This window comes from Micromesistius poutassou, assembly GCF_964030765.1.
Source record: "Micromesistius poutassou genome assembly, contig: SCAFFOLD_3067, whole genome shotgun sequence".
In the NCBI taxonomy this organism is placed as follows: Eukaryota; Metazoa; Chordata; class Actinopteri; order Gadiformes; family Gadidae; genus Micromesistius; species Micromesistius poutassou.
This window is the reverse complement of record NW_028177738.1, coordinates 1-25,746: the sequence shown is the minus strand read 5'-3', so window position 1 is coordinate 25,746 and position 25,746 is coordinate 1. Positions and strand designations below refer to the sequence as shown.

The 25,746-nt window shown below is 40.5% G+C and overlaps 1 protein-coding gene and 1 pseudogene across 2 annotated transcripts; both read right to left on the bottom strand.

Annotated features, from left to right (window-relative positions):
• Positions 1–163: 163 nt before the first annotated feature.
• Positions 164–12,705, bottom strand: LOC311375754 (endophilin-B1-like). Its single transcript, XM_084490805.1, has 9 exons — positions 12,540–12,705; positions 10,238–10,379; positions 8,364–8,492; positions 7,167–7,300; positions 5,813–5,905; positions 3,337–3,426; positions 2,803–2,903; positions 1,763–1,997; positions 164–1,465 (listed from the first exon to the last, which is right to left on the bottom strand). Exons 1-9 carry the CDS (start codon positions 12,600–12,602, stop codon positions 1,358–1,360), a joined length of 1,095 nt encoding a protein of 364 aa, XP_084346931.1. The 5' UTR covers positions 12,603–12,705; the 3' UTR covers positions 164–1,357.
• A 3,448-nt stretch (positions 12,706–16,153) lies between these two features.
• Positions 16,154–25,576, bottom strand: LOC311375752 (crystallin J1A-like; annotated as a pseudogene). The gene is made up of 9 exons: positions 25,469–25,576; positions 23,911–24,090; positions 23,426–23,524; positions 22,561–22,653; positions 22,201–22,357; positions 19,694–19,809; positions 19,226–19,303; positions 18,243–18,382; positions 16,154–17,925 (listed from the first exon to the last, which is right to left on the bottom strand). The product of its transcript is annotated as a crystallin J1A-like (transcript).
• Positions 25,577–25,746: the final 170 nt, after the last annotated feature.

Below are 25,746 nucleotides of genomic sequence, written 5' to 3'. Positions count from 1 at the left end.
GCTCAAACAGATGCCTGTGCATGCTACTTGTGAATTCAATAGAATTGACACCACACTTAATAATACTACATTTTCTGTACACAACTGCAGCAGAAAACTATTTTCAAATCTTTATTTGTCACGTACTGCATCGGACTAGCTTGTGCTCCAAGGTGTTTACCACTAAGGTCTATACGTGGAGTCTTATCTTTCTGGCTATTTGCATACTCTGACCTCTAGTGGCCATGCTGTGCCGCTTCCTAACACTGCCCTCTGAAAAACCATGGTCAAACCAAGGTAGATATAGTCACACTTTAATGCACCTCATGTCTTAATATGGATTTGAACAGTTGCATTCTATAATTTAAATTACACAAACATACAAAATGGTAAATAATATTAATTCTTCGTCTCCCAGTAATACTTTAATAACATTGTTAGTAAATAAAAAAGTTAACATGTTTGTTTTTATTTTAAGGCACCGCCACTCCTTGAAGGCATTGAGTCTTGTCAAGACAATGCAATCGACTGAATTATCAATAACACTGAAAGCAGAACTTAATGACAGAATAACATGTGATCTACTTGAGGCACTTTCGCAATAAAGAAATACAAAAATTGCTGAAATGCAAGTTATCCATTTTAAATTAATTCATAAAAAGTATTGGCTGCGGCATATAATACTTTTGCAAACTCATTCCAGAACTAAAATAAGTCTTTTGTTTACTTTGACTTTTTGACTTTAATGAAATTAAAGTCATACTTTTAGCTGTTCAGCAAAGAAGCATTATATATATAAAATGTTGGCACACGTAAGATTGAGCTCTTAATGCTACTGGCAGAAGGGCACTTTGAGATCAATATTGAATAAAATATGTAAGAATGTTACCATTAGCAGTAAAAAGAAATATATATATTTTTGGTCACCAGCTGAGTTGTAGCATGTAAACCATGAAAGAAAAGTAAAACAATTTTAGCATTCAGGAAACATTCAGGCACGTATCAGGAATTGCACATATTCAATCCAGGATGCACCATGTGTAAAGGCAGGATCCAGAAACAATCTGGTGTAGCATAAAACAGAACGGGCCCACTACTTCTCCCCCTACACCCAACCCCATCACTTGTTGTAATCCGGCCATCTATTGATAAAGAGGGGAAAGCCAGGATGCCTGTTGCCAATACATGGTTTGTGTTTTCGTGATAACTTGCCAAAAAACAGGATGTTGCGGGGTCGGCCATTGAACTGTTGAGTGAAAGGACGCGATATATACGTATATATATAAAAAGGTCAGATCTTGGACATGAGAGGTGGGGTTAGAATGTGCTTGCGTTGGATTCTCCCGTCCAGTCATGGTTGAGTGTGTCCCAGACCAGCTCAGTTGAGCAGCTCCAGGTAGGTGATGGGAACTTTGCCTCGCTGGTTGCCACGCTCGCCCATCAGCCAGTCCGAGTCCATGCCGGGGACACTGCTCACGGTGATGACCTGGAAACAGAAGGAGGAGCTCGATAGATATTGATTCTGACAACGGCATCACAGATTCTGATTGGCTAATGTTGCCTGGCTACAAAGGTTTTTGTAATGTTTTAACTAATATTTATGTATGATTAGGTTTTGTTAACCTACATTTTCAATAAATCCATACACAAGTGTGGATTTATTGAATCCAGTTACCAAACATTCAAATCCATTCTGGGCTACCAGATGACCAGTGGTGAACCCACAGGGTGTGGCCAGCAGCCCGGCGGTGCTGTCTGTCCTCCAGTACTTCTCAGGGCTCACCTCGTCGGCCAGCAGGGAGAGCTCGCTGCTGCCCGCCGCGTCGTAGTCGTAGAGGACCCGGGCCTTGCGGCTACTGCTGCTGATACGCAGCTCATTGAACCCCCCGGTGAGCGCAGAGCCAGCGCGGCCCGCCGACGGGCTGGGGAGGGGACCCGACACCGGGAGGGTGGGCACCGAGATGCTGGCGGCGCCAGACATCAGCGACTGGTTGTTGTTGGAGAACGAGGAGGGGAAACTGGAGGGAGGAAAGATCAACGTATAGCATTACAACTACGTTAGTGTTGTACTGGCCCAATATCGCTCTCACACACCCACTTTTTCCCCCAGAGTATTGTTGTCGACATGGGCAACTGCAGCGACAAGTTTGGGCTTGGTAGCTTGTCTCTACGGTTAGCTGCCACCGTCTTCAGGCACACTTGACAGCGGACAGTGGTTTGATCGAGGTCGGACGCTGCAGAACCAAACCGCTTCCAGACGACTCAGGAGACGGCCTTTTTTGGCAACAACCTCCTCACTTTTATCAGTGCATGAAGAGGAGGGGCGTAGCTATGAACTACAGGAGCTCAGCAAAGGGGACGTGGTGGAGGTACCGTCAATTCCAGATTATAATCAATTTTAAGCATTGACCTAAACCATACATTGGATTTAATCAAAAAAATATTATTAATCGTCCATCTCTACTAATCAAAACTTTGTTTTGCCACGTCTCACCTGAGCAACAATGTGGCAGTTTCAAACACAATTAATGTTATTAATTAATAATGACAAATACACTACTACCATTAACAAAATCGTATGGTCCTATACTTCCGAGGCGGTCATTGCAATTTGACCTCATGTATAAGCCCAATAGGAGGATATAGAATACATGTAATGCTCATAGGCCTATATCATGTTATACTAGGGGGTGAACACAGGTTAATTATAGGTACTGGTATGCGTACAGACCTATCATAACCAAATGAGATTTTCAGAGGCCCGCTTTCACCCCTACTTTTGTGTTTTGTTTGTTGATGGGTTGTTTATGTGCAGGGTCTCACCTGCCCAGCTGCTTTTGGAGGTCCGTCATGTACTGGTAACACTGTGCGTAGTACGTCGACTGGGCCTCCACAAAGTCGTTCAGACAGCGCAGGTGGTGGGCCTGCAATATGAGTGGGATAGGCAGTCTATAAACAGTGGCCATCAGCAAGTACAATGCACAGGTCGCTTTTAATAAAGCACTCTGTTCCCTCATGGGTGTGTGGTTCAATGGCAACCCGACACAAAGGTGTAGGTCAGAGTACTATTCATCTGACAACTCCATTACCCACCAAGCTAAAGTAATAAGCCATTCTTTTGAACCTGCATTATGTAACTTGTAACAGGGGGTTAGAGAGTAGATAGGGACCAGGGGGTTAGAGAGTAGATATGGACCAGGGGGTTAGAGAGTAGATAGGGACCAGGGGGTTAGAGAGTAGATAGGGACCAGGGGGTTAGAGAGTAGATAGGGACCAGGGGGTTAGAGAGTAGATAGGGGTTAGGGGATTAGGGGGTTAGAGAGTAGATGGCGATCTGGGGGGGGGGGGGTTACGTACGTGGGTGCTGCTGACACCTTCCAAGAGCAGGCGGGTGATCTCTGCCTGCCGGTCAAACTCACTCTGCGTCATGCGCAGCTCCTGCTCCGCCTGAGGACAACCAGACAGCAAAAACAAGAGCAGCAGGAAGAGTTGAATTGAACAGAGCACAGTGGATTTACTGCATTTGGCCACTGTACATTTACATATATATGTATATACACACAGAAACAGACAGACACAGACACACAGTTTTAACATAAAGGTTTTAGGCAGGAGTTCAAAACAGAAAATGTAAATAAAGAAAGTATCTCTGCGTTAAAATTATTCGAAAACTAGCATACATGTGTACATTTAGCCCTCCCACACAAGATAGTATTAATAATGGAGGAGGCGGCAAAGACACATGCGCTACAGCCATGCAGTGTACAGTGTGAATCAAACACAACACACAGGCTGCCTCCTCTACTTCTTCACATTGAGCAACAGTGCTCAATGTCAAGCCTGGGATTGGAAAAAAGAAATCGAAGGACTTGTGGAAGTGTTCATGATAAACACAAAACTGCCCTGTTAAAGGGGAATAAGGACAATGGCCGCTTTCACACTTTTTAGACAACATTTGTCTATTCTAATGAATATCTATTCTAGTATAGATTCTAGTCTATTCCAGTTCTTTGTCAAGTCAATGACGCAGACAAGAAGTATAAGCTAGCAGCTGTTAACACCACTGGAACCGCTGCAATTGTGTGTGTGTGTGTGTGTGTGTGTGTGTGTGTGTGTGTGTGTGTGTGTGTGTGTGTGTGTGTGTGTGTGTGTGTGTGTGTGTGTGTGTGTGTGTGTGTGTGTGTGTGTGTGTGTGTGTGTGTGTGTGTGTGTGTCCAAGTTCAGTTCAAAACACACCCACCCCTGCTCTTTACGCCCACTCACCTCTGTCACTTCCTCTTGCTGACGTCTGCCGCATTGCAAGGTTTTTTTTTTTTTTTTTTTTAAATACAATGACAACAAAAATGTTAAATAGTCACAGCTGTTCCCCAACCACAGCAAAGCCTGCCACTGTCTGTTTGTCTGTGTGTGTTCCAATGAGTTGGAGCTGCATAGGGCTGAGCGATATGGACAACATGTTCCATCATGACGACATGGTCATTCATATATATATATATATATATATATATATAATCCATTAAAAAGCATTAAACAAGCATTAAAAAAGGTCACATAGTAACAAGAAAACATCTCCAAAAGACTATTACAATCTGATATAATTTGTTGGGTTGTGTTTCTACATTATCCAAATTGTTTCCACCATTGTTCAGTAAGGCTCCTTTACATTCGGTTGCATGTCAATGGGGAAATATGCCTTTTACCCCCCAACATCCAGCCAAACACGACAACAGTGATCCTGTAGATGCCATATTTCAATCCGATCTAGCTTACTAAAATGTGTTTCTTCATCAAGTGGCTCATGCCAGCAAACAAGCTAATGCAGTTTTTCCCAGAGATAGACTTCACTTGGACATTTGTTTTGTACTTGTGGTTTCATCCGTACCAGGGAACGACACCATCCACTTCTTTTTTTTGTTTCCCATACATTTCTTCAAAATGGGCAAATCTTATTTCATTGAAGAGAGGCACGCAACCCATTGACTCGCCCTCTCTCTCCCCCACACAATAACAAAGGACCATCTGTGAATATCCCCTCCTGTCTGTGCACTCGGAATCAAAACATGTGCTGGATGAGGGACTCTTGTTGGCTTTTCCCCCGCAGAAAAGACGGCAGGCCAAATACATCACTCTAATTAATTTAGTTCACAAATCCCCCCCAAAAAATACTTTGAATACACGTCTAAATCTCAACGAGTACTAGTTTTGTATGCGCTGTTTTGGTATGAAAAAAATATGCTTGTTTCCACCAATTTACACATATGGAAAGTCTGATTAATCTCTATTATATTACCTCTACGGTTTATTTGAATTTAATTAGAATGAAATTACATAACGTGACTAAAATGTATATCACATCACTTAAATCCTTCTCAAAATCTATAAAACACTGTTTATTGAACTATGCTGCCATAATCTGGGATAGTGCGTTTGTCTTTGTGTTAAGTAGTTTTGTTGTCTGCGTTTATGCTCCTTGTCCGTGCTAATGTGCTTTTGTCTATGTTGAAATGCTTGTGTTTTAATGTGCATGTACTTTAATCTGTGTCTGTATGCTACTTGCTGTCATTTTGTTGTGTGCTTATGTGTTGTATTTCTGTAGTTTTTTTTAAGTAGTAGTTGTTTACTTTTAAGCTATCAACCTGCCAGGGGCTACAGATAAATAAATTAGCATGCATTGCAAAATCTGGCACATTTACATGTTGAACTCTGGTGCTCATGTTTATTAATGTGCAATGTCCCTTTTAAATAAAGAAATCTAAAAAAACAAACTATCTGCCCAGAACATGAATTTGGTCAGATAGAAAGAGTGTGATTGTGAGTTAGTGTGAGTGTGTACCAGAGCTCTAGCGTCGGTCATCCTGGCTTTCTTCAGCTTTGTTTTGGCCGCGTCTAGGTCCAAACGTTTGACCTGAAGCAGCTTTCTTTCTTTCTGAAATACATGCAAAGGGGTACTCAATTAAGCGGTTACAAATGAAAAACATATTTTGAAAAAGCTATTAAATGCCCTATTTTAGGATAACTTCTTCTCCATTTTGGAAAAACATTGTGAACTGCACAGACTAGATATACAGACTAGATAAGTCACTACAGAAGAACAGAATTTAAATTGTTATCTATTGGACTTCATTAAGCATAGTGATACGATCATAGAACTGCTTATAGGGCTTGCTTGTACATCAGAATGAGCCATGGGATGCTTTGTTGTCGATACTCCATCATGTTGAAAGGACTTAAGAGAGTTGTAGTACTGTAAAATCCTAAACTAACCACATTTACCGTAACCTAGGCCAATGAAGATGTTTTGCCACATCTCTCATGAGAAGTGCTGTGGCAGTTGGAAACAAATCTCTCCATAATGAGAAATCAATTCATAATTAATTACAAAAGAATGACCAAAAACCATTGGTACTTATATAGTAACTTAAATTCCAAAGCTTTCTTTGAAAATAAAGGCGGTCATTGCGAGGTGCTCTGTTTGTATGGAATTCACCCATTATTGACGTAACATAACTGGAATCACATGTTGTGTAGAAGACACTTTGGAAATAAGTTAATGAAGAGTTTCACGTTGGCAAATGACCACGGCATCACGGGACACATGACATAACTGGCGGAGCTTATGAAGCAAAGCTTTATAAGACAACTAACTTCAAGGGAACACAGAAGCAAAAAACAGCAAGAGCTTAAAACTGTTTTAATGCCAAAACTATTCACCGTTTCCATGACAATTTTTTAATCTATGAACAAGATAAAAGATGCTTCACAGGTAGAATGGGCTGGAGAGAATGTAGGGTGCAGGAAGTACAACCCACCATCAGTAAAAGAAGATGGTGATGTAGATGTTGTTTTAGATCATGAATGAGCAAGTGGGGGTATGGCTTCTTTCCCAGGGATTAGCACAGGGAGATGTTTGGGTTTGAACTCAGGATCTTAAAAAACATTTTGAGCATTCTAGGAAAGAGCGGGTGTGTTATCACCATGGTTACGGCCCACAGCAACTTTGTTCTACCTTTTGAGTACCTATGCAGTATATGAGCTTTATAATGAGCGATGTTGTATATGACATGTGCCACACACCGTAGCGATATACTATACAAAGCCTGGCAAGTGATTCTAGCCACACAGTAAGACTTGCATGAATTTCAATACGTTTCTGTTATGCGTAGACATGTGTCTCTCTCTCTCCTCACCAGGATGGTCTTGAAGTCCCCCTCCAGGAAGTTCCTGAAGGGGGTCAGGAAGTTGATGGCCGAGCTCTGGATGAACTCGCGCTCTGCGCCGCCGATCTGCTTCTCCGTCTCTCCACACTTGATCAGCGCGTTTCCTGTACAAGTCAAAGGTTCAGACCGTCTGAAGGAAGGCTGTGCAATTCTTTCAATTGAATTGATTAATTAGCATTATCACTTTCAAAATGACCTAATAATTGTAGGAGAATTTCCTCCATATTTTCAACAAATTACAGCTTAAATAACAGCTTTTTAATAATATGTTATTTTTAATAATATTGATATTCATATATACAATATGCTATAGGCTCAGTAAAGCCATTTCCTTGTTCAATAGGTAAAGAGTAGCCCTATTTGTGACCCATCAACCCGGCATATTATGATACTCCATCCTGTGTGTCACACACTCTCATCCCATTGAAAACCGTTGGTAAAAGGTACAGTAAATGTGTCAGTAATGACTCCTTTCCTGGGTCGCAACAAGGTATGTAGGAGATATGCTATGGATGCAAGTATGTCCCTCTATTTCCTGGCGGGGTTTATCTGATGTGAAAAACGTTCAAATCCATAAAATATCCCCAAATAAGGATGTGTCTTTCAATGTATTGGTAAACGCTTGACTTAAAATATGGTTGATAGATCGCTGTTGTAATTTGCAAGTGCTGCATGCATTGATACTACAAACCGATACCAACAGCTGTGATGGCAGGAAGGAGACCAGCCAGCAAACCACGATTGGACATTTTGGGGACATTTTATAAAGTCTGTTTCACCTCGGATAAACCAACTACCCTGCCGGCCAACAAAAGGACATACGTGCAGATCCGTAGCATACACTCAATATCCCGTTTCGACCTTGGAAAGAAGGTAAGAATCATGTTTACCTTCTACTGAAAGGTATTCAATGGGATGACTGTGTGACCTGAAGGACAGAATATAAGAATGATAACACGCCCGAGGGTTTGCTCACAAATAGGGCTGGGCAAAGAGTTGAGATTAACTTTGGTATAAACGTGTTCCATCCAATATAGTAATTAAATCCATATTCATCTGAGATGAGTAACAATGAATACTGCTTGCTACAGAGAATACGCCCACTGACAAGACCCTCTCACACTGGCTCCAGAGAGATTGGGCACATCATTGTGTAAATCAACTAACCGTAGGCAGTCCCGGGACTAAACTCGTTCCCAGACTCTATCATGGACTGGCCCAGTAGCTCGTGGTTGTTCATCCGCGTGGGGGCTTTCTTTTCCAGTTTCTCGTACAGAAATTCCTCCAGCCGGACATCTGAGAGGAGGGAGGGGAAAGAACTAAATGATGTGGTCAAATGATGACACGATGCTGGGACCATACAGCATTGATTTAACTCTGCAGAGCTACAGTAACCTTTATCTCAGTAAATGCTATTACGTGATTTAATTAACCCTTCACAAACCCAGTAAACATCACTAGCCCTAAAAAGGGTACAGTCTCCACAGCAGGGATTAAAACTAACTTTTTTCACCACCATCCCGGAAACGTACCGAAAAACATTTTGAACCGTCCCAAATCTTCCCAAAAATCTTTTGAGTTCTTACTTACTGATAATATAATAAAAACACAATACATTATGTTGATAAAATAATATATTTATTTCCAGACTAGATTTGTTTAGCATCAAGATGACGACCAACACTCTCAGTCACAGAACTGTGGTCTACGTGACTTTCTGCCACTACTCCACCATTTAGTGACTGCATTTACCATGCAGCCGCAGTTTATACACAAATTTTCCAAAATTCCATAATCTATGCGGCTTATTCTGTTTTTTTAATACATAAATGAAAGGCTTGCGGTTTATCCACGATGCGGCCTATATGCGGGAAATGACGGTAATAAAGGATCTTTGGTGACAGTATCCTCGTCTCGTCTCAGCTCAAGCAGTGCGAGAGCAGCAGGCTGCAACATTGTTGCAAGCAGTCTCTGCGTCTCATTGAACAACACAAACGCCAGCGCGCCAGCCAATTGAACAAAGCTCAGTCCTTTCTGGTTCGCAGAAAGTGTTGAAAACTTAAACAGAAAAATTAAGTCAAAATTAAGACAGAATTCTCTTCGTCCCGAGGTCGACCCGAGAGAGAATATTGATCCTCCCGATGACAATTAATTACGTCCCCGGGACGTCATTAATTTTAATCCCTGCTCCACAGTCACCCTAACCTCTTCTCTAACAAATGCCATGTGTGTTCACCACCTACAAAGCAATTTGACAACAAGCACACAAACCTGGAAAATGACAGGGCAAACAAATGGCCCTCATCAAAAGAGGGCAGTTAGGTTTTTTTTTAGGCCAATACCAATCACTGATCCTTTGAATGTGTGATCGGCCATCTGATACCTATTACCGACTTTTTATTATTTTTTACTTTATTATTATAATATTTCATTTTATTATGAAAATGAAAATCATCAGTTAGTAAGTGTTTTAATTGTTACATTTTTAGCTGACTAAAATGCGTGTTCCCTTAAGAAGAGCCGCAGCGGCATGTAAACACAGAGCACTTTAAGTTTAGTTTGGACGGTTGTCTGACTGTGTGACTGTTAGGAGGTAAAGGAACAAAATGATAATAAACACACCCGACAGAGATTTATTAACATTGAATCAAATGTAATGTCACCTGTGATACACTCTGCACGTATCAGTATTCGCAGGCAGAGAAAAGGACAGCTACCGGGTAGAAGCGGGTACCGTTACCAAGCTTTGCATAACAAATAATAACTTGTGTGTTCGCGTAGTGTATTTTCGTAACACACCGACTCATTGGGACATCCATGCCCATGAAAGATGCGCTATATACAGCTTCACTCACAAGCTCAGACCGCGGTTTGAGCCACATTGAGCTACCTCGCATCCACATGATAAATATGGAAAAGGTTCATAAAACACATCTTGATTTGAAGCGTACACTTACTTTGCACAACCCAACCAGAACTTAAATAATAATAATAACTATAGTCATGTGAGGCATGTGTCATTAGTAAGAGTGGTTACATACTTGGGTTTGGCTGTAGTAAAACCTCTGTCTGCTTCATGATTCTCTCCGTCCATTGTCTGGTACACTCAGCTCGGCCCAAAAGGTTCTCCAAATGTGCATCCAACTCCGTTTTCTCAGCCTGGCCAAGTTTCTCCTCTGTAAACTAATACAATGGTGATGGAGTTCAGGATTATGAACCGATGATAAAACAATGTTTGAGGACCATGTTAAAAGCTTAGTAGGCTACGGTAGCGAGTAGGCTTTGAGTATTTCCTTTAAAGAAACATTAAAAGGTCCAGTGAAGAATTTAGTAGCAATTAGTGATGGTTGCAGATTGAAACCAACTGAATACCCCCTTCACCTTGGCCTGTTCTGGCATATATTCAGTAACGTGCCGCTTGGTATTTACGTTTTAAAGAATAACGCCAGACTTTGGAGTGACCGATGTTGGTGTCTGCGTCTGAGAGAGGGTTCCGTTTTCTAGGACACCTATAGTATAATGCCGTGGTGTGTGAGAAAGTCCAGCTGGCCGGAGATTTTGATGTTGATGTCTGAAAGAGACGCCACGGCTTGTGGGGCATTTAAAGGACAATTCCAGTAATTTGGCTATGGGCATTCACAAACCTGTCCTTAAAACAACCCTAAACGTTCGTTTTCAGAAATGTGCAACTCAGCGAGTGCTTATTGGTGTTTGTTGATGTTCCAAATCTAATATCTTAGCAAAATACAGTTTCTGTCCTGTTTTATTTGTCATTTCGTAAATCCATTGATTTCTGTTGGAAGACTCATTGCACGTTGACCGGAAACGGAAAGGGGGGCTGGTTGTAGTCTTTTCGCTCGGTCTAGCCCTACTGTTGATATGGAGAACCAAGCGAAAAGACTACAACCAAACATAACCAGCCCCATTTCCGTTTCTGGTTCAGGTCCAGTTTCCGTTTCAATGGGATTTACAAAATGCTAAATAAAACACGAGAGAAACTGTATTTCGCTAGGATACTTGATTTGGAACATCAATGAACACCACTAACCACTCGTTGAGTTGCACATTTCTGAAAACAAACGTTTAGGGTTGATTTAAGGACAGGTTTGTGAATGCCCGTAGCCAGCCATTCTGAAGCAGGCAGGGGTGATTCTAAATGAGCCAAATACCCGAGACAGGACCAATAGACCTCTGAAGAATAAGTCCCGCCTCCGAGGCACCCGTTTCCCTCTGCCAAATGTCTATGTGAAATAACATGGGGTTTTTGAATGATCGTCCATAACAAACTCTGTAGGTGGCGAAGAAGTAAAAGCTGCATCACGTTTTCAACTACAACCTTTTTCCATCTGGTTTCCACTTGGGTTTTGGATTGTCGGGCCATTAAAGTAGTAAACGAGTATTAATGCTAACCGGGAGCTAGTTACAATCTGCGCAGACTTTATACGTCATACTTGTTAGGGAGGAGGGAGTGCTCGCCACCAGTCACAACCTACCATGATGGTAATTTCCCACGTGATTTCAGTGGTCTATAAAACTTATTCACTGGCGAAGTTCAGCCTCTTTTCTCCACGACTTGAGAGTTTGTTGGCTGTTATTGAAATTTAGATTGATTTGCGCAGATCCGCGTTAGCATAATGCTTCTTCATAATAGTTTACTACTTTAACGGCCCGACAATCCAAAACCCAAGTGGAAACCAGATGGAAAAAGGTAGTTGAAAACGCAATGTTCAAAATACCAGAATTGTCCTTTAATTTACATCAAATTTGATCCATTCCATGACGTAGCCATGGGAATAACATGCCCTTCTTACAAACGTATTTCTCCTAAAGAGTTCTCGCTTGCTGAGACGGTCCGTTCTGGGCTACCGTAGAAACATGGCGGGCTCCATGGAAAAGGACCCGCTCCCTGTGTAGATATAAAGGACTCATTCGAATACACAAGGACGCTTATTTTCATGGGATTATACACTAATAAAAACATACTAGTGGAGATTATATTCGTTTTCCGCCATTCTGCTGGATGCCACTTAATTATACACACTGTACCTTTAAGAGACATATCAGAGCGCTAATGGTGGTCGTTACGACTCCCAAGCATTTATGAGAACTGTTTCACTTGCCAAAGTTTGTGTGGGGTACAAACAGCTACATTATAGTACGTTGTGTTTATATCATATATCATGTCTATTGGTATTAGCCTGATCGCTGGTGAAAATATCCGAATCACAATTCACAAGTGGGTATAACTTTTACCAAGCTAATGCTAACTCCATGTAACGCCCGAGCTGGGCTAGCAGCTAACACAAATGGCCCATTAAATGACCCAACACAATCCATACTTACTTGTACGGCACGACTTAAAAAGGTGCCGGCATCTGCGGCGAGTCTTTTAACGTTGAAATCCATGATAGGCCTTCTGCAGTACAAAAATAAAAGGTCTTGTTGATTTGTAGGGATTATACGGCCATTCCGACAACCGATGTCATTGAAGCCACTTTCAGCCGGAGGAGTTCCTCCACCCAGCTGTTGATCCAGACCAGCGTTGCCAGATCGTATTGGCAATTTCCGGACCAACTATAGACTAAAAACCGCCCAATCTGGCAACACTAATTCCGACAGAGATCCAACAGCAGCGAGACTCCGCCGACCACGTAGCAGAGACGGATAAATATATATGAAATATATATAAAATTTATATATATATATATATATATATATATATATATATATATATATAATTATTGTTAAACATGTGCAACTTGTGCAATTAATGTGGCCAAAACTACCGAACCAATCGATTCCATTCAAAATATGTCACAAAGGTCTAGGTCCATTTGGGCAATGACTTTTCATATTTGTAAACTTTATACTTTTTGAGATATTCTACTTTTAAAATACTATTTTTTTTACAATGGAAGTCAATGGGAGGACGGCGGAACCGTCCGCCCATTCTCTGACACTTACTACTTACAGACTTCGTAGCTTGGTCAATTTTTTATCATTAACCTTTTTTCAAAGGTTTAACAAATCAAGACGCTTGTATCTTCAATAATCTGAAAACAGAATTTCGATTAGGCCTACCTTATACTTTTTTCATAATCACAGTTTAAGTTCCATGTCCACCTCGCTTTCAGTTGATTTCATTGATTTACGCTGAGGGAGGAACTAGTGATGGCTCGTTTGCGAACGAATCAGTTCGAACGAACGACTCTTTAACATGAACGAACCGACCTGATTCACCGTTTCAGTTTGTCTCGTTCGTATCGTTCATTCTCCGAGACTCAACTCCCAGCTCCACCCACTAGTCGCTGAGTTGCTGGCACTGACTCGTGAGTCGCCGTTCGTTCACTGACTGTGTTTAGCGGTGAAGACTCGAGGACTGAGAAGTCACAAGAGCCAGCCGGGCAACAACATCCCAATTCCGAACATGAAGCGATCCTCAGCCAAAATAAACTTAGTTAATGTTATGTTGATTGATGACCGTTTGCACCATTGCACAATCGTGATTTGTTTGAAAATGAGAACGAGGGAGGAGCTGAGTCTGACCGACTCAGCTGAGAACTATGCATTTGTGATTAGTTTGAATGAGAACGAGGGAGGAGCTGAGTCTGAACGACTCAGCTGAGAACCATAGCCGTTTCTCAATTCGCGTTCTTGTGTGTACTCGTGTACTTGTGTTCTCGTGAAACGTCATCAGTGGTAGCCCAATGGTGCCTTCTATTTGTCTCGTAATCGCGACTTGCAGCTCGGGTGTGGCGTCACATCCATCTCGTAAAACGAGTGTCCTCGTTCTATTTGGCACACAACAAGACGAGTCGGAGCTCTGCTTTCTGCTCAAGAATCGGCATTGTTGTCATAGCAACATGGAGCGTCTCTAGCCAATTTCAGCGGCACAAGCTACAAAATAGGCGGTATTTAACACATAAGAAGACTGTAACGACATGCCTATAGGTAACAGTATACAGTGCTATGTGTACGACTTCTTCATTTGGTTACAACAAAAACACACAAGTGCTTAAAATAGTAGAAAACCACAATGTTTACTACATGTGATGCTCGGAGTAGCCATCTTTGTTACTGAACTCGGGGTCCTCTGAGTTCAGACGAGTTGACGAGTCGTTTTTCTGACCTCGGGGGTGTTCTATTTGCAACTTCCGGTTCGTAACTCGGAAATCCGACTCGCAGATCGAGTCGGGTGGACAAATAGAAGGCACCACAAGTACTGTTCCAATTCCAAGTACGCGGGTACGCGAGTACGCGAGTACTGTCGTAAAACCCGTGTGTGTTCTCGATGCGTTCTCGATGAGGCCGTTCTACCGAGGATGCATCGGAGGTGACTCGTGTGGACTTAGGACCGTTAAATATACCCATGTTTTAAAATATTAGTATGTAAGCTATAATAATAGGCTATATATAGGAACATTTTACATATATAACAAAAATGTAGGCCTATTCATTCAAAATATTGACATACTATTTAAAAATTAAAGAGGCTGGGGTTTTGTTTTATATAATTTGTTTATATTGTATACGTCGCTGATAGAGGAAACCCATCGCAACGGCAACGAAAATCCCGGTCGGATCCATCCGATCGTGTGTGTGTGTTTCTATCCTAATCTGTGTAATTTCGCGCTCATTCGTTATTATTATTATTTGTTATAATAGCCTACTCTCCAACTACATAGGCAGTTAGGCACGCGCATCTGTACCCTACATATAAAAAGTTGTGTGTATATAAAAACACACGACAAGCATATCTTTTCATTTATATTCATTCAAAATATTAACATACTATTTTAAAATGAAAGAGGCTGGGGTTTAGTTTTATATAATTAGTTTATATTGTTCAGTAGTTTGAGGCCGTAAAGCACAGTTAACAGAGCTGAGGTGGTGACGTAATCGGGTCCGCTGCTGTTCCAATTTCAGGTGCGTACTCGCGTTCTCGGAAGTCTGTACTTCGAAGTCCGGACTTGCCAAGTAGGCCTACGCGAGTACTTTTTCGACAGTTTTCGATTTTTTGCACTGCAATACATTTGACCTTTCAGATTTTTCAGCAGTGCAGGGCAATACATTTCACCTTTCAGATTCTTCAGTTCAATAAATGGTGTGCATATTTACATTGTTTACTCCATTTAGACTTTTGAACTCTGTTCAAATCCCTTCACTTGATTAAAGCCATTTAACGTTTCTTTACGTCTTAATCTATGTGGCTTTATTAAAACATATTTTCAACCTCACTTTGTAGGCCTACTACAGCACTCACCGCATTTTTTGCAGGAAATGCATTTTCTAGTATTGACTGTGCTTTACATTTTAAGAAGCATTTCTCACTACCGCTCTCATCTTACCCACAGAAAACAGATAATTGTTCAAAGGTTGTGAAATTAAGAGAAGACAAGAGACTGAAGTTGAGGTTGGTTTCTATGTTCAGTGTCTGATTTCTGTCCAACCATAACTCAACTCATCCACACTCAACTATCAATCTTTCATTGGCTATACAACCCTCAGCTGAATTTAACTGAAATATGGTTATGGTTCTTAGCAGATGCCTTTATCCAAAGCGACATGCAAAAAGATCATAAAGATCACAGGAATTTCTATGAACAGTAATCCCTTATGCGTGGGATTACATTTTCTAGTTATATTATATTCTATGATATTATATTATATTATATATATGAATTTCCGGTAATTTGACTAATGTAATTCCATGTTAATGTGCATCGAATATTTATCTTCCCAGATTATCAATTATTTTACTTTTATTTTTTCTTATTATATTCTTATTATATTATTCTGTGATGATAAATATTTGATGCACATAAACATGGAATTACATTCGTAACATAACCGGAAATTCATATCCGTGTTTATTCCCCCCTCCCATATAGCAGAACACAGCTCACGTGCTGTTTGAAGCAACAACACTCGTAATCTTTTGAGATTAGAAACATCTGCCTAATACTGTGATATTAATCAGAATATCATATTTATATGCATATATTTTCCCCTTCGTGCAATATAAACCAAAATGATTAGCTTGAATGTAGCATTAAATCGACAGTGGATGTACAAATTATTCAGTCACACGCATATGGGCCCATATTGACTTTTCTTCTTCTGGTATATTTTAGACAACCTGGTATCAAAAGCTGTGTTGATACCCTCCACAGGACAGGATATAATAGCACGACTATCTAACTAAATAACTAACTAAATAGTTGTCATCTCTTTTATATGGACTTGTCTTTGAGATGTATCTTCCGTTTATGTCCTTATTTTCCCTCAGGGATCAATAAAGTACTAGTTCATGTATCTGCCCTTTTTTTTATTACTTCTTCAAACGATATCTCTGTATAAAATGTAAATAATATCTTCTTTTTTTCATGGATTATATAAGGTTTCTATTTATTTATTTAGGGCATTAAGACGAAGATTTTGTTCAAAGCGGCTTGCAAGTATATTTGTCAGCAGAAAGAGAAACAATATATTGTATGGATTGTTAGTTGCTGTGCGGGAGGATTTGGAGGAGAGCACAAGTCATCAATTGCCTATCCTTAGGAGGCTACTGATCCAAAGGCAAATGGCACTCTCCAAAGGTCAATAATGGCTTAATATGCTCAATTATTTTCATCCACACACTGCCATATGGGAATAGATGAGGCACTGTTTCCAAACCTTATAACTGTCTAATGCTAGAAAGTCGAGGACAGCACTTGAAAATGTTTTCCAAAGTAGACCTTGATGTTAAAAACCTGACTTTTAACCCTTTGCCAAATAAGTGATCTTGATTACTGCAGCCTCTGGTCGTTGCAACAGTATATTTTCCTACCAAACAGTATATAAACCAACCCGATCTGCCAAATACATAAGGACTTGTTTTGCAGATGTGGATGCGGGGGTCGGACTAATGTTTTTAAACCTTTCAAAGTTCCGTAAAAAATATGTTGTTCTGGTTTGCTCATGTCTTGCATAGTGCTGTAGCTAGCCAGTTAGGAAGTTTTATTTGCTTAAGTTAGTTCAGGATATGCCTCAGATCTTTTTTACAAGTGTCATCTCATCTCTGAATCAATATATTGTAGAATTGTCAAATGTAGAAACCTAGATGCTGAATATGTGACTTATATTATATTATATTTATTCCTCACAAGAGCTTTTGGTTATTCGTATCTCTACATTTCATGGAGCTGACCTTTAAACAACTTATTTTCCTAAGTTACATGTACAACTTTGGCAAGTCAAGGAATACTCAAGTTTCATTCAGTCTACGACTTTCGAAAGAAACTGTCATGTATTGCCCTGCCAAAGCATTACCACACCTTCAGCTCTTCACAAAGGAAACATGTTCAGTATAATGTAATAACCAATTGATGGCAAAATAACTTAAGTTGTAAATTTCTTTCTTTCTTTCTTTCTTTCTTTCTTTCTTTCTTTCTTTCTTTCTTTCTTTCTTTCTTTCTTTCTTTCTTTCCTTCCTTCCTTCCTTCCTTCCTTCCTTCCTTCCTTCCTTCCTTCCTTCCTTCCTTCCTTCCTTCCTTCCTTCCTTCCTTCCTTCCTTCCTTTTCCTTCCGTTTGTTTGTTTGTTTGTTCCTTTCTTCTTTCCTTCGATGCTGGTTCCAAGCTAAGCCGTGTCTTGCTGGGAGTTGACCACACTATTGGCCAGCTGGATCAGCATTGGGTATCTGAAAGTCCTGTTCCTCCATGACTCAGGAATCCCCTGCACACCAGTCTGGAAAAAACATCAAGCCAGTCAGTCCGACGTTTGGAGCGAAGAGAGTCCTAGTGTAGGCGGCAACAGCGGCATACATGGAGCCAAGTGATTTGAAGTGTCATTTAACCACATTGTTGTGTCTCTTAATGTAATAAAAAGATGAGTTAAGACCAGACCTGTCCATCGAATGATCTTGATGTTTTTGAATACCAAGAGACAAAGCTACTCTTACATTTCCAATATATTCAAATTCACAACGGTCACACAATATCTTTGTTCCACAGCATCTGGGCCCCAATACAGCAGGATGATGTTGTATGGAGGGCCCCTCTTACCTGCGCTCCAAAACAGGCACCAATGAAGGAAGCACGGCTGGAAGTGCAGCCCCCGCAGCGCATAGTGTCCCTGACTGCCTCGTCTAGCTGGCCGTGGGTCAGCACCGCGTGGAGTGCCCCCTGGAGGGCATCGGGCAGAACTGCAAGACATCTCCAGTTACAAGGAATTTACGTTTTTTTTCTTCAATAAATATAAACAAATGTGTTCCAAGTATAGAACAATGTTTAATTTTGTTAATGTTTAAAGTGATATACATGTATAAATAGCCTCAAGTAATCTGTCCGAGCACATGAGGACATTTTATCACTTGAAAAACATGCAAACCAAATTCCATGCAGTATATTGTAGGGAGAATATAGTATATTGCAAGTATATTTTAAGACTCAAAATTAAAATTGAATGAAAAAATATCAGTTAAATCCAATAGGCCCTCATCATAGAGGTGTAAACGTCTGGGTGAACACAGGTGTTACTCTTGGTGTGTATGAGTGCACTGGCAGATACTTAACTTAATGAGCTTATTTTCATCCCTATAGATACACCTCTGATAAAGGCCTCTTACTCTAATGTTGGACCCTCAATAGTTCACCATCCAATGGTTTTGACAATAACTGATTTGTGAGATTAACATTGGCTAATATAGCATAAAGAAATCCTGTGCATTTGACTTACAGATCATCATTTTAGAATATAGTTTTGTATAGCAGGTTTATTTTTTGAAAACCAGTTGCCTGGCCCCTCTGAAATCTGAGACCATTGCAGCATAAGTTAGGAAGAGAAGACAGGGCAAATGTGTGAAGATAAAAAGGCCAATGCACATGCACACAAATAGAGAGAGAGAGAGAGAGAGAGAGAGAGAGAGAGAGAGAGAGAGAGTAGCAGATATACTGACAGGAAGCAGAAGCCGGGCCCATGCCAAGTGAACAGACCTGAGCCCCTGCTGTTGAGTCCAACAGTACAGAGCATGGCTGGCCAGACTCACCTCATGTGTTGGTGAACACAGCAGGTATGAGCTCTTGGCTCTCCTTGGCTAGGTTTCCCTTTACCTGGTTGATGTGAGCTAATACACACACACACACACACACACACGGATGAGGTGTTTACATTGTGTTTACCAGCTTGTGTTAGCAGATTTTGACAAGTTGTTATTTTTAACATTCAAAAAGCACATCCTTCAAGATCCTTCCAACAGGGTTTTCTAATGAAGTGATGTGAAAGGAATTGTGTAAATAAAAACTCAACACACCTCAACGGCAAAAGAATCTCACTTTTGTGTGCAAGTAATATATACAGCGTACTTCTAGTGGATAGAAGTATCGCATTATTGTGTTGCTACACAGTGCTAATGACCACTGAATATCCAAGTAAGTATATCACAGGACAACAGTGTTCCTTTATGTGAGATTTTTTTAAATATTGACGATTGGTAATTTGATGTTTGAAAGCTTACCAATAACAGCCTTATCCAACTCCTGAGGGTTCTGCCTCCCGGGGTCGTTCAACTGGCCCAGCACTGCATCCAACACGTTAGGATCCGGCCCATTCAGGATGAAATGCTCCACAAACCTTTAAAGTCATTATTATATCATTTCATTATCAGGACACACACACAGACACACACAGACACACACACACACACACACACACACCCCAAAAAACATTCTTTAGTCAAAATGTACTCAGTATCTACCTACCCCCTCTCTACCACCTCCACGTGCTCATTCAGAAGGTTTAGTGTTGTTAAGGTTTAGAAAGATGTTTAAAGGGGCAGTGTGTAGAATTGAGTGCGCTCAAAAAAAACCTCATTGGATGAACTCAGAATTAAATTGTGGGCAGAATTTCCATCCAATAAATATATGTTACTCCAACCTAAAACAAGTCCATCGATTCAATATAATGTATTTGAGTTAATCTACCAATTTTTTTTAAAGTTGGTCCAGCTGAAACTAAATTCATCTATCTAATGAAATTTTATTGAGTTACCTCTACATATTTGTGTCAAAGAGAGCTAAACAAAAGTGATTATATTAAAGTAGTTAAAATAAATTGTGTTAAACCTAAAAATATATGGTTATTTGAAAATGAATTATTCAAAAATCCCCCCCCTACCCCTATAACCCCATATAACATACATGAGACATTACCTGTTTGAGGTGCTTTTATTTAAACCTAACCAGATCATTAGTGCAGCCAAAAGATTATTTATTTCGAACAAGACTTCAAAATAAGTAAGTATTAGTAGTAATTCCTCAATAGAGGTCCCCAAAAGGTCAATAGAGCTCTGAATACAATATGTGCATATGCACATGCTCAAAATACAACTGTGCTCATGCACGCAAACATTTGAAAAAAATAAAATCAGGGAGGAGCAATTACAGATCAATGCTCTATTATTTATGGCTCAAAGCTCAGTTAAAAAAAAAAGAACTGGTCACCCGTTTCACATGAACAGTTTGATTTTCAACTGCTGTATTTTGGTGTTGAGCGTGTGTCCATCCAGATTCATGAGGATTTTCTGGACAAACTCAAAAGTGTATTTCAGGTTGTCTGGGAAACTACGATCTGGAGTATAGATAAGCCCAAACAGCATGATGAAAGCCATTGTAGCACTTCCGACATTGGTGAGGACTTTCACGCCTTCAATGACGACTCCAATGTCATCTGGCTCCTCAAACTGACGGACTGTGTGAATGCCCATAACTGTGGCAACAATGTCATTCTCTGCATCCTCAGAGTTGTAGTCGCTCGCTGCAGGCAGAATAGGACCAAAATGGTAGGTGCCTCTGGGCGTGGAAAGAGCTAGACTAAGGGTGTGGTCACCTCACCTGCGCATGCTCCCCTAATTGACATCAATCTTTTTGGGTTGAAGGGATAGGTCAGCAGCGTCAGCAGAGACGATGAATACATTTTAAGTTACACGTGTTAAACTATTTTGGTTTTTATTTGAATTAATATATATTTCATTAGACAAGTATAATATTAATTTGTCACATCTAAGAAGGGCTTGAATCATTTTTTTGAGTGTGGCCTCTTGCGGAACAGACCTTAGAATGAGCCCTTTATATCTACATAGAGGACCCTCTTCCACGGAGCCCGCCATGTTGCATCACCATGTTTATACAGTAGCCCAGAACAGACTAACGGTGTCCTGGCTAAAACTGCCCAACCAGGCTCATTCAATCTGGCCCCCTAATCATCCCCCTATATATAATTGGCTCATTCATTAATTCCCTCACTCTCCACCTCAAGCTGGTGTGTGGTGAGCGTTCTGGCGCTGATTGGCTGCCGTGCATCACCCAAGTGGGTGCTACACATTGGTGGTGGTTAGTGAGGTCCCCCCTTCACTGTAAAGCGCTTTGGGTGTCTTGAGTGTCTAGAAAAGCACTATATAAATTATATTTATTATTATTATTATTATTATTATTACTAACAGTTTTTGAGAAGATGCGTTTTTATTTTGTAACCATAATCACTATCTTGAAGGCTATGACATAGACTAAATAACAGGATACTATATTAATCTATCAAGGAACCACAGCACATGACAGTGGGCTACTCGACGCAGTTGTAGGTAATAACATCATTTTGGACGTAACTTCTGGCCCCTTACAGGGGGGCCCCCTTTGGGGGCTCCAGGCAAAGGTGACAAGAGTATGCCTAACAGTACGGCCCACTGCTGCTTACAGGCAACCTCACCGCTAGATGCCACTAAATCCTGAACAGCACCTTGAAATAAGCAGTTATTTCTTGGATTGCATAGTCATTACTATTAATATTTAAGTGATTTACGCTTTTTTACGTATGTGTAAAATAAGGAGGTTTTGCGTTTTTGGGATTAACCCCCAAACCTTTCTGTCATGGGTGAAACAAACTGCTGCCTCACTATCCCCTGATCACTATTGTTAGGACATTGATAAATGAACGTTGTCCCTCTTGCTCTTATTTTCAATAGCTTACCTCGCTGCGGCCAGTGCCATGGCAACACACATGTCGTTATTCTGTGTGACACGCACCGCCATCTCAACTTTATCTAGCATCTGGGCCCGCCCGGCGAACATGGCCACCACAGGGGCTATCTTGGTGACACAGTCGATCTGACAGTCCACCTCACATCCTAGCAAACACACACACACACACACACACACACACACACACACACACACACACACACACACACACACACATACATACACACACACAAACAAATAAACTAATGAATACCCCAGAGTAACAACATAACATAACATAATTAAGCCAAAGTTACACACAATTGAATGGTGACAGATCTGTGTGTCTGTAAGTGAGTGTGTGTATTACCAGTCTCTTCTTTGCGGGCGTCAACATTTCTGATGAAAGATTTCAGGCTTGCATTCCGCCAAGGCCCGTTTATGGGGAGCTTGGCTTTAGGACCTGAGGAGTTAACAACAGAATGATTAACTACTTAATCCCTCAGTCATATTTCTAGAATTTCCAGAACAAAAAAGAACAAAAGTCTTTTGTCACCAAAATGAGGGAGAGGGAGAAAGCGTTTGCAGTGCTAGACATAAACCCTCAAACCCATTGTTGAATAATAAACTCATCATCATTATTATTATAATTAAAATGATGATCATTATATTTTAGTCAGCAAAAACCTCTCATTCCAAAACAAGGACATCAGTGTGACTATTGGGGAACATTTTGAATGGAATGGGAAGTCGGGACGAGCGGTTTTGTGAGAACATGAGACACAGTGTTGTCATTGAGCTTCTCAATGTCAGAAGCTTGCATCCCTTTGGCCGTCACCATTTACATGTTTTTTTCATCCCTTGTGAATTGTTGCGATTTGATAGTTTTAAAGTTTATGGGCAGAAGTAAATCCCACTTGTGCAGAACATATGTCCTCTCTGTCTTGTAACGATGTACATAACATTTGTTATGATCACGTGTGCTATTTCTTGCAATATTCAATACAAATTTGCATATATTGTTTGGTATTTTTAATAACAATATGTGGTCTTTTTAACACATATAATGTACGTTGATCTTAAAGCTTCAAAGCTAAAGAGTCTATTACTAATATATGTGTAAAACCTTTTGATTTCTAGTTCATGTTTTGTACATATATTCTTGTTCTGTACCACTTCACTGTGTTTCATACTATCTTCATGTTTCATGGGACTCTCATTCACTCATAGCCTACCTCCCTTCTGTCTGTAGGGGTCGTTGAGTGGCAAATCGTAAACAGTCCCTGGGCCAAAGAAGCTGTAGGTGCGCTGAGTCAGGTCCTCTGCATTCACATCTGCTCAGGCATTTCATTATCATTAATATTAAATATTAAATAAGTGTTAACTTCATATATTTTAACGAATAAATGAGACAATAAGTTGTATTTGGAAGTTAAAAAGAGTAACTAAACACCCTCGCCATAAGTGGCGAGGAAGGTTACTGTGATGGCTGTTTCCGAGTGGCTCAAATCAAAATCAGATGTAAATGTGTGGATTGCTGACCTGATTGGTGGTTATTCTTTTTCAAAGTCTTCAAATATAATCAGGTATAACCCGTAGAGTTCCAAATATTTTAAACTTGCATGGTTTTCAACATCCAAGTCTCATGTATGGGCTCTAATCACTAGAGGGTAAAATATTTAACGGTTGGCTCTGTGTGTGTGTATGTGTGTGTCTGTACCTCCACAGTGACTCAGCGACTCCAGCAACACGTACGCCTGGTCTCCGTAGCACGTCTGCTCCCCCGTCTCCCTGCGGTAGAAAGGATTTGCTGACTCAGCACGAAACTCTGGAAAGGGCTCAAGTTCTGACAGCACCTCCTTAAGGCTGTCCATGTTGTACATCCAATGCATGGGCTGGGCTGAGGGCAAGAGAGAGACAGAGAAATGAGAGACAGTGTGAGTCAGTGAGTCATTAAGTCATCATGAGAGAGATGGGATAGCTAAACTAAATGATGTTCAATATTTCTCTGTGATCTACATTCAATCCTCTTAAAGCACATCACAATTATCTAAAGAGCCAGAGCAGGGCTCCAGAGCGCTTGGCGGACGCTGACACATCTAGTTAATAGTCTGATTTGTTGAATTCGATACACTTTGAGGGTGTGTGTGTCCCTATTCTATATTCATCTTCAATGCACCCTGGACAGCTTTGTAGCAACCATGCTTGATGGAGCTATGAAGTGAATATTGAAGACATTATAACTCATAGCAGTAATAGGTGAGCGTCTAGCTGTTTTGTATGTGTGATTCATTCACTACCCAATCTAAAGTGTAACTAAACTCCAGCACTGTATTTGTTTTTTGCGAAACTCTGCATATAAATGTAAAAAGGTAACGGCATTGCTTGCCTTTGCTACATCTATGGTTTAATGGTTTAAATGTATACAAAGGTTTGAATTTATTTTTAATTTTCCCGAAGCCAAAAATACGATTATCACTTTCAATCGTGTGAAGGTTGACATTTTTTTATGCACTCTAAAACATAACTGAGTTATGCAAGTGATCATGATTTGGACAGGCCACGTGAGGACAACCCAAAGCATATCAGAATATGTTATCGGTAAGGAAAACATGTCTATCACAGGCATGCTTCTCACTGATTATGCTGCTAGGGTGATTGGTGTCTTCTCACTGACTTGATAATATAATGAGACATGGCAACACAGTTGTCTGACACATTAGAGCATTTGAAATTTTTCTATTGTCAGTTTCTCCAACCACGATCAACCATATCCAACCATACAGATTTAAACAGTTAATCCCCTAGCCTGGGAACCAGACGAATCTCGCAACCTCATGTTTAATTTGCTCTGCAAATAAGGTCTGTCTCCCCTCCCATACAAAAATATTTCTGCCCGGTACGATTAAGACCGACCAATTACAACCATCTATCAAATATGAGGCGAGCCGTTGAGGCCTTTTCAACAACAACAAAGATGACTGCCACGGATGAAGAACGGTCTGTTGATTCTGCTATCGAGACAGTATAGAAAGAACTGGACGTTCGCCAGAAAATGGCACTCTGATCATACCACTACGGCCTCCATCTGATATTTGATTGCAGCTGGAGCAAAGCATAGCAACAACAGTTTAATTATCGTTGATTTTTGTACTGCTTGTTTGCATGCAGAAAATCCACCATGTAGTTTCTTGTTATTTAAAAACCATTAAGCATTTTCTACTGGAAGAATGATAGAAGGAGGGTTGAAGACCCTCTGTCCCACCAAGTTATCGTACCTGCTGCATCTGCCACAGCTGCCCCGATAATGGCCCCTATGGCTCTGTCAGCCAGGTCAGCCATCTGAAGGTCTGTGGTTAAAGAAAGTTGTAGAATGTTATAGCATGTTATAGAATGGAACATCATGTCCTTTTATAATTATTTATTCTCATAAACTTTGGAGCTTGAAAAAAAAAACACATTCAGCTTGAATATATTTCCTCTCTTTCTTTTGTGTGTGTGTGTGTGGCTCCTTCTCACTCTATCTCAAATCAACGTAATTAAGCTTGTTAACCTT

What these genes read in the sequence shown, in the direction of transcription:
- LOC311375754 (XM_084490805.1), bottom strand. Translation starts at nt 12,602, where the DNA reads ATGGATTTCAACGTTAAAAGACTCGCCGCAGATGCCGGCACCTTTTTA. An exon ending in GGGACTTCAAGACCATCCTG is followed by an intron (nt 5,906 to 7,166) that starts GTGAGGAGAGAG and finishes CATGTATTTCAG; the next exon opens with AAAGAAAGAAAGCTGCTTCA. An exon ending in AAGGTGTCAGCAGCACCCAC is followed by an intron (nt 2,904 to 3,336) that starts GTACGTAACCCC and finishes CTCATATTGCAG; the next exon opens with GCCCACCACCTGCGCTGTCT.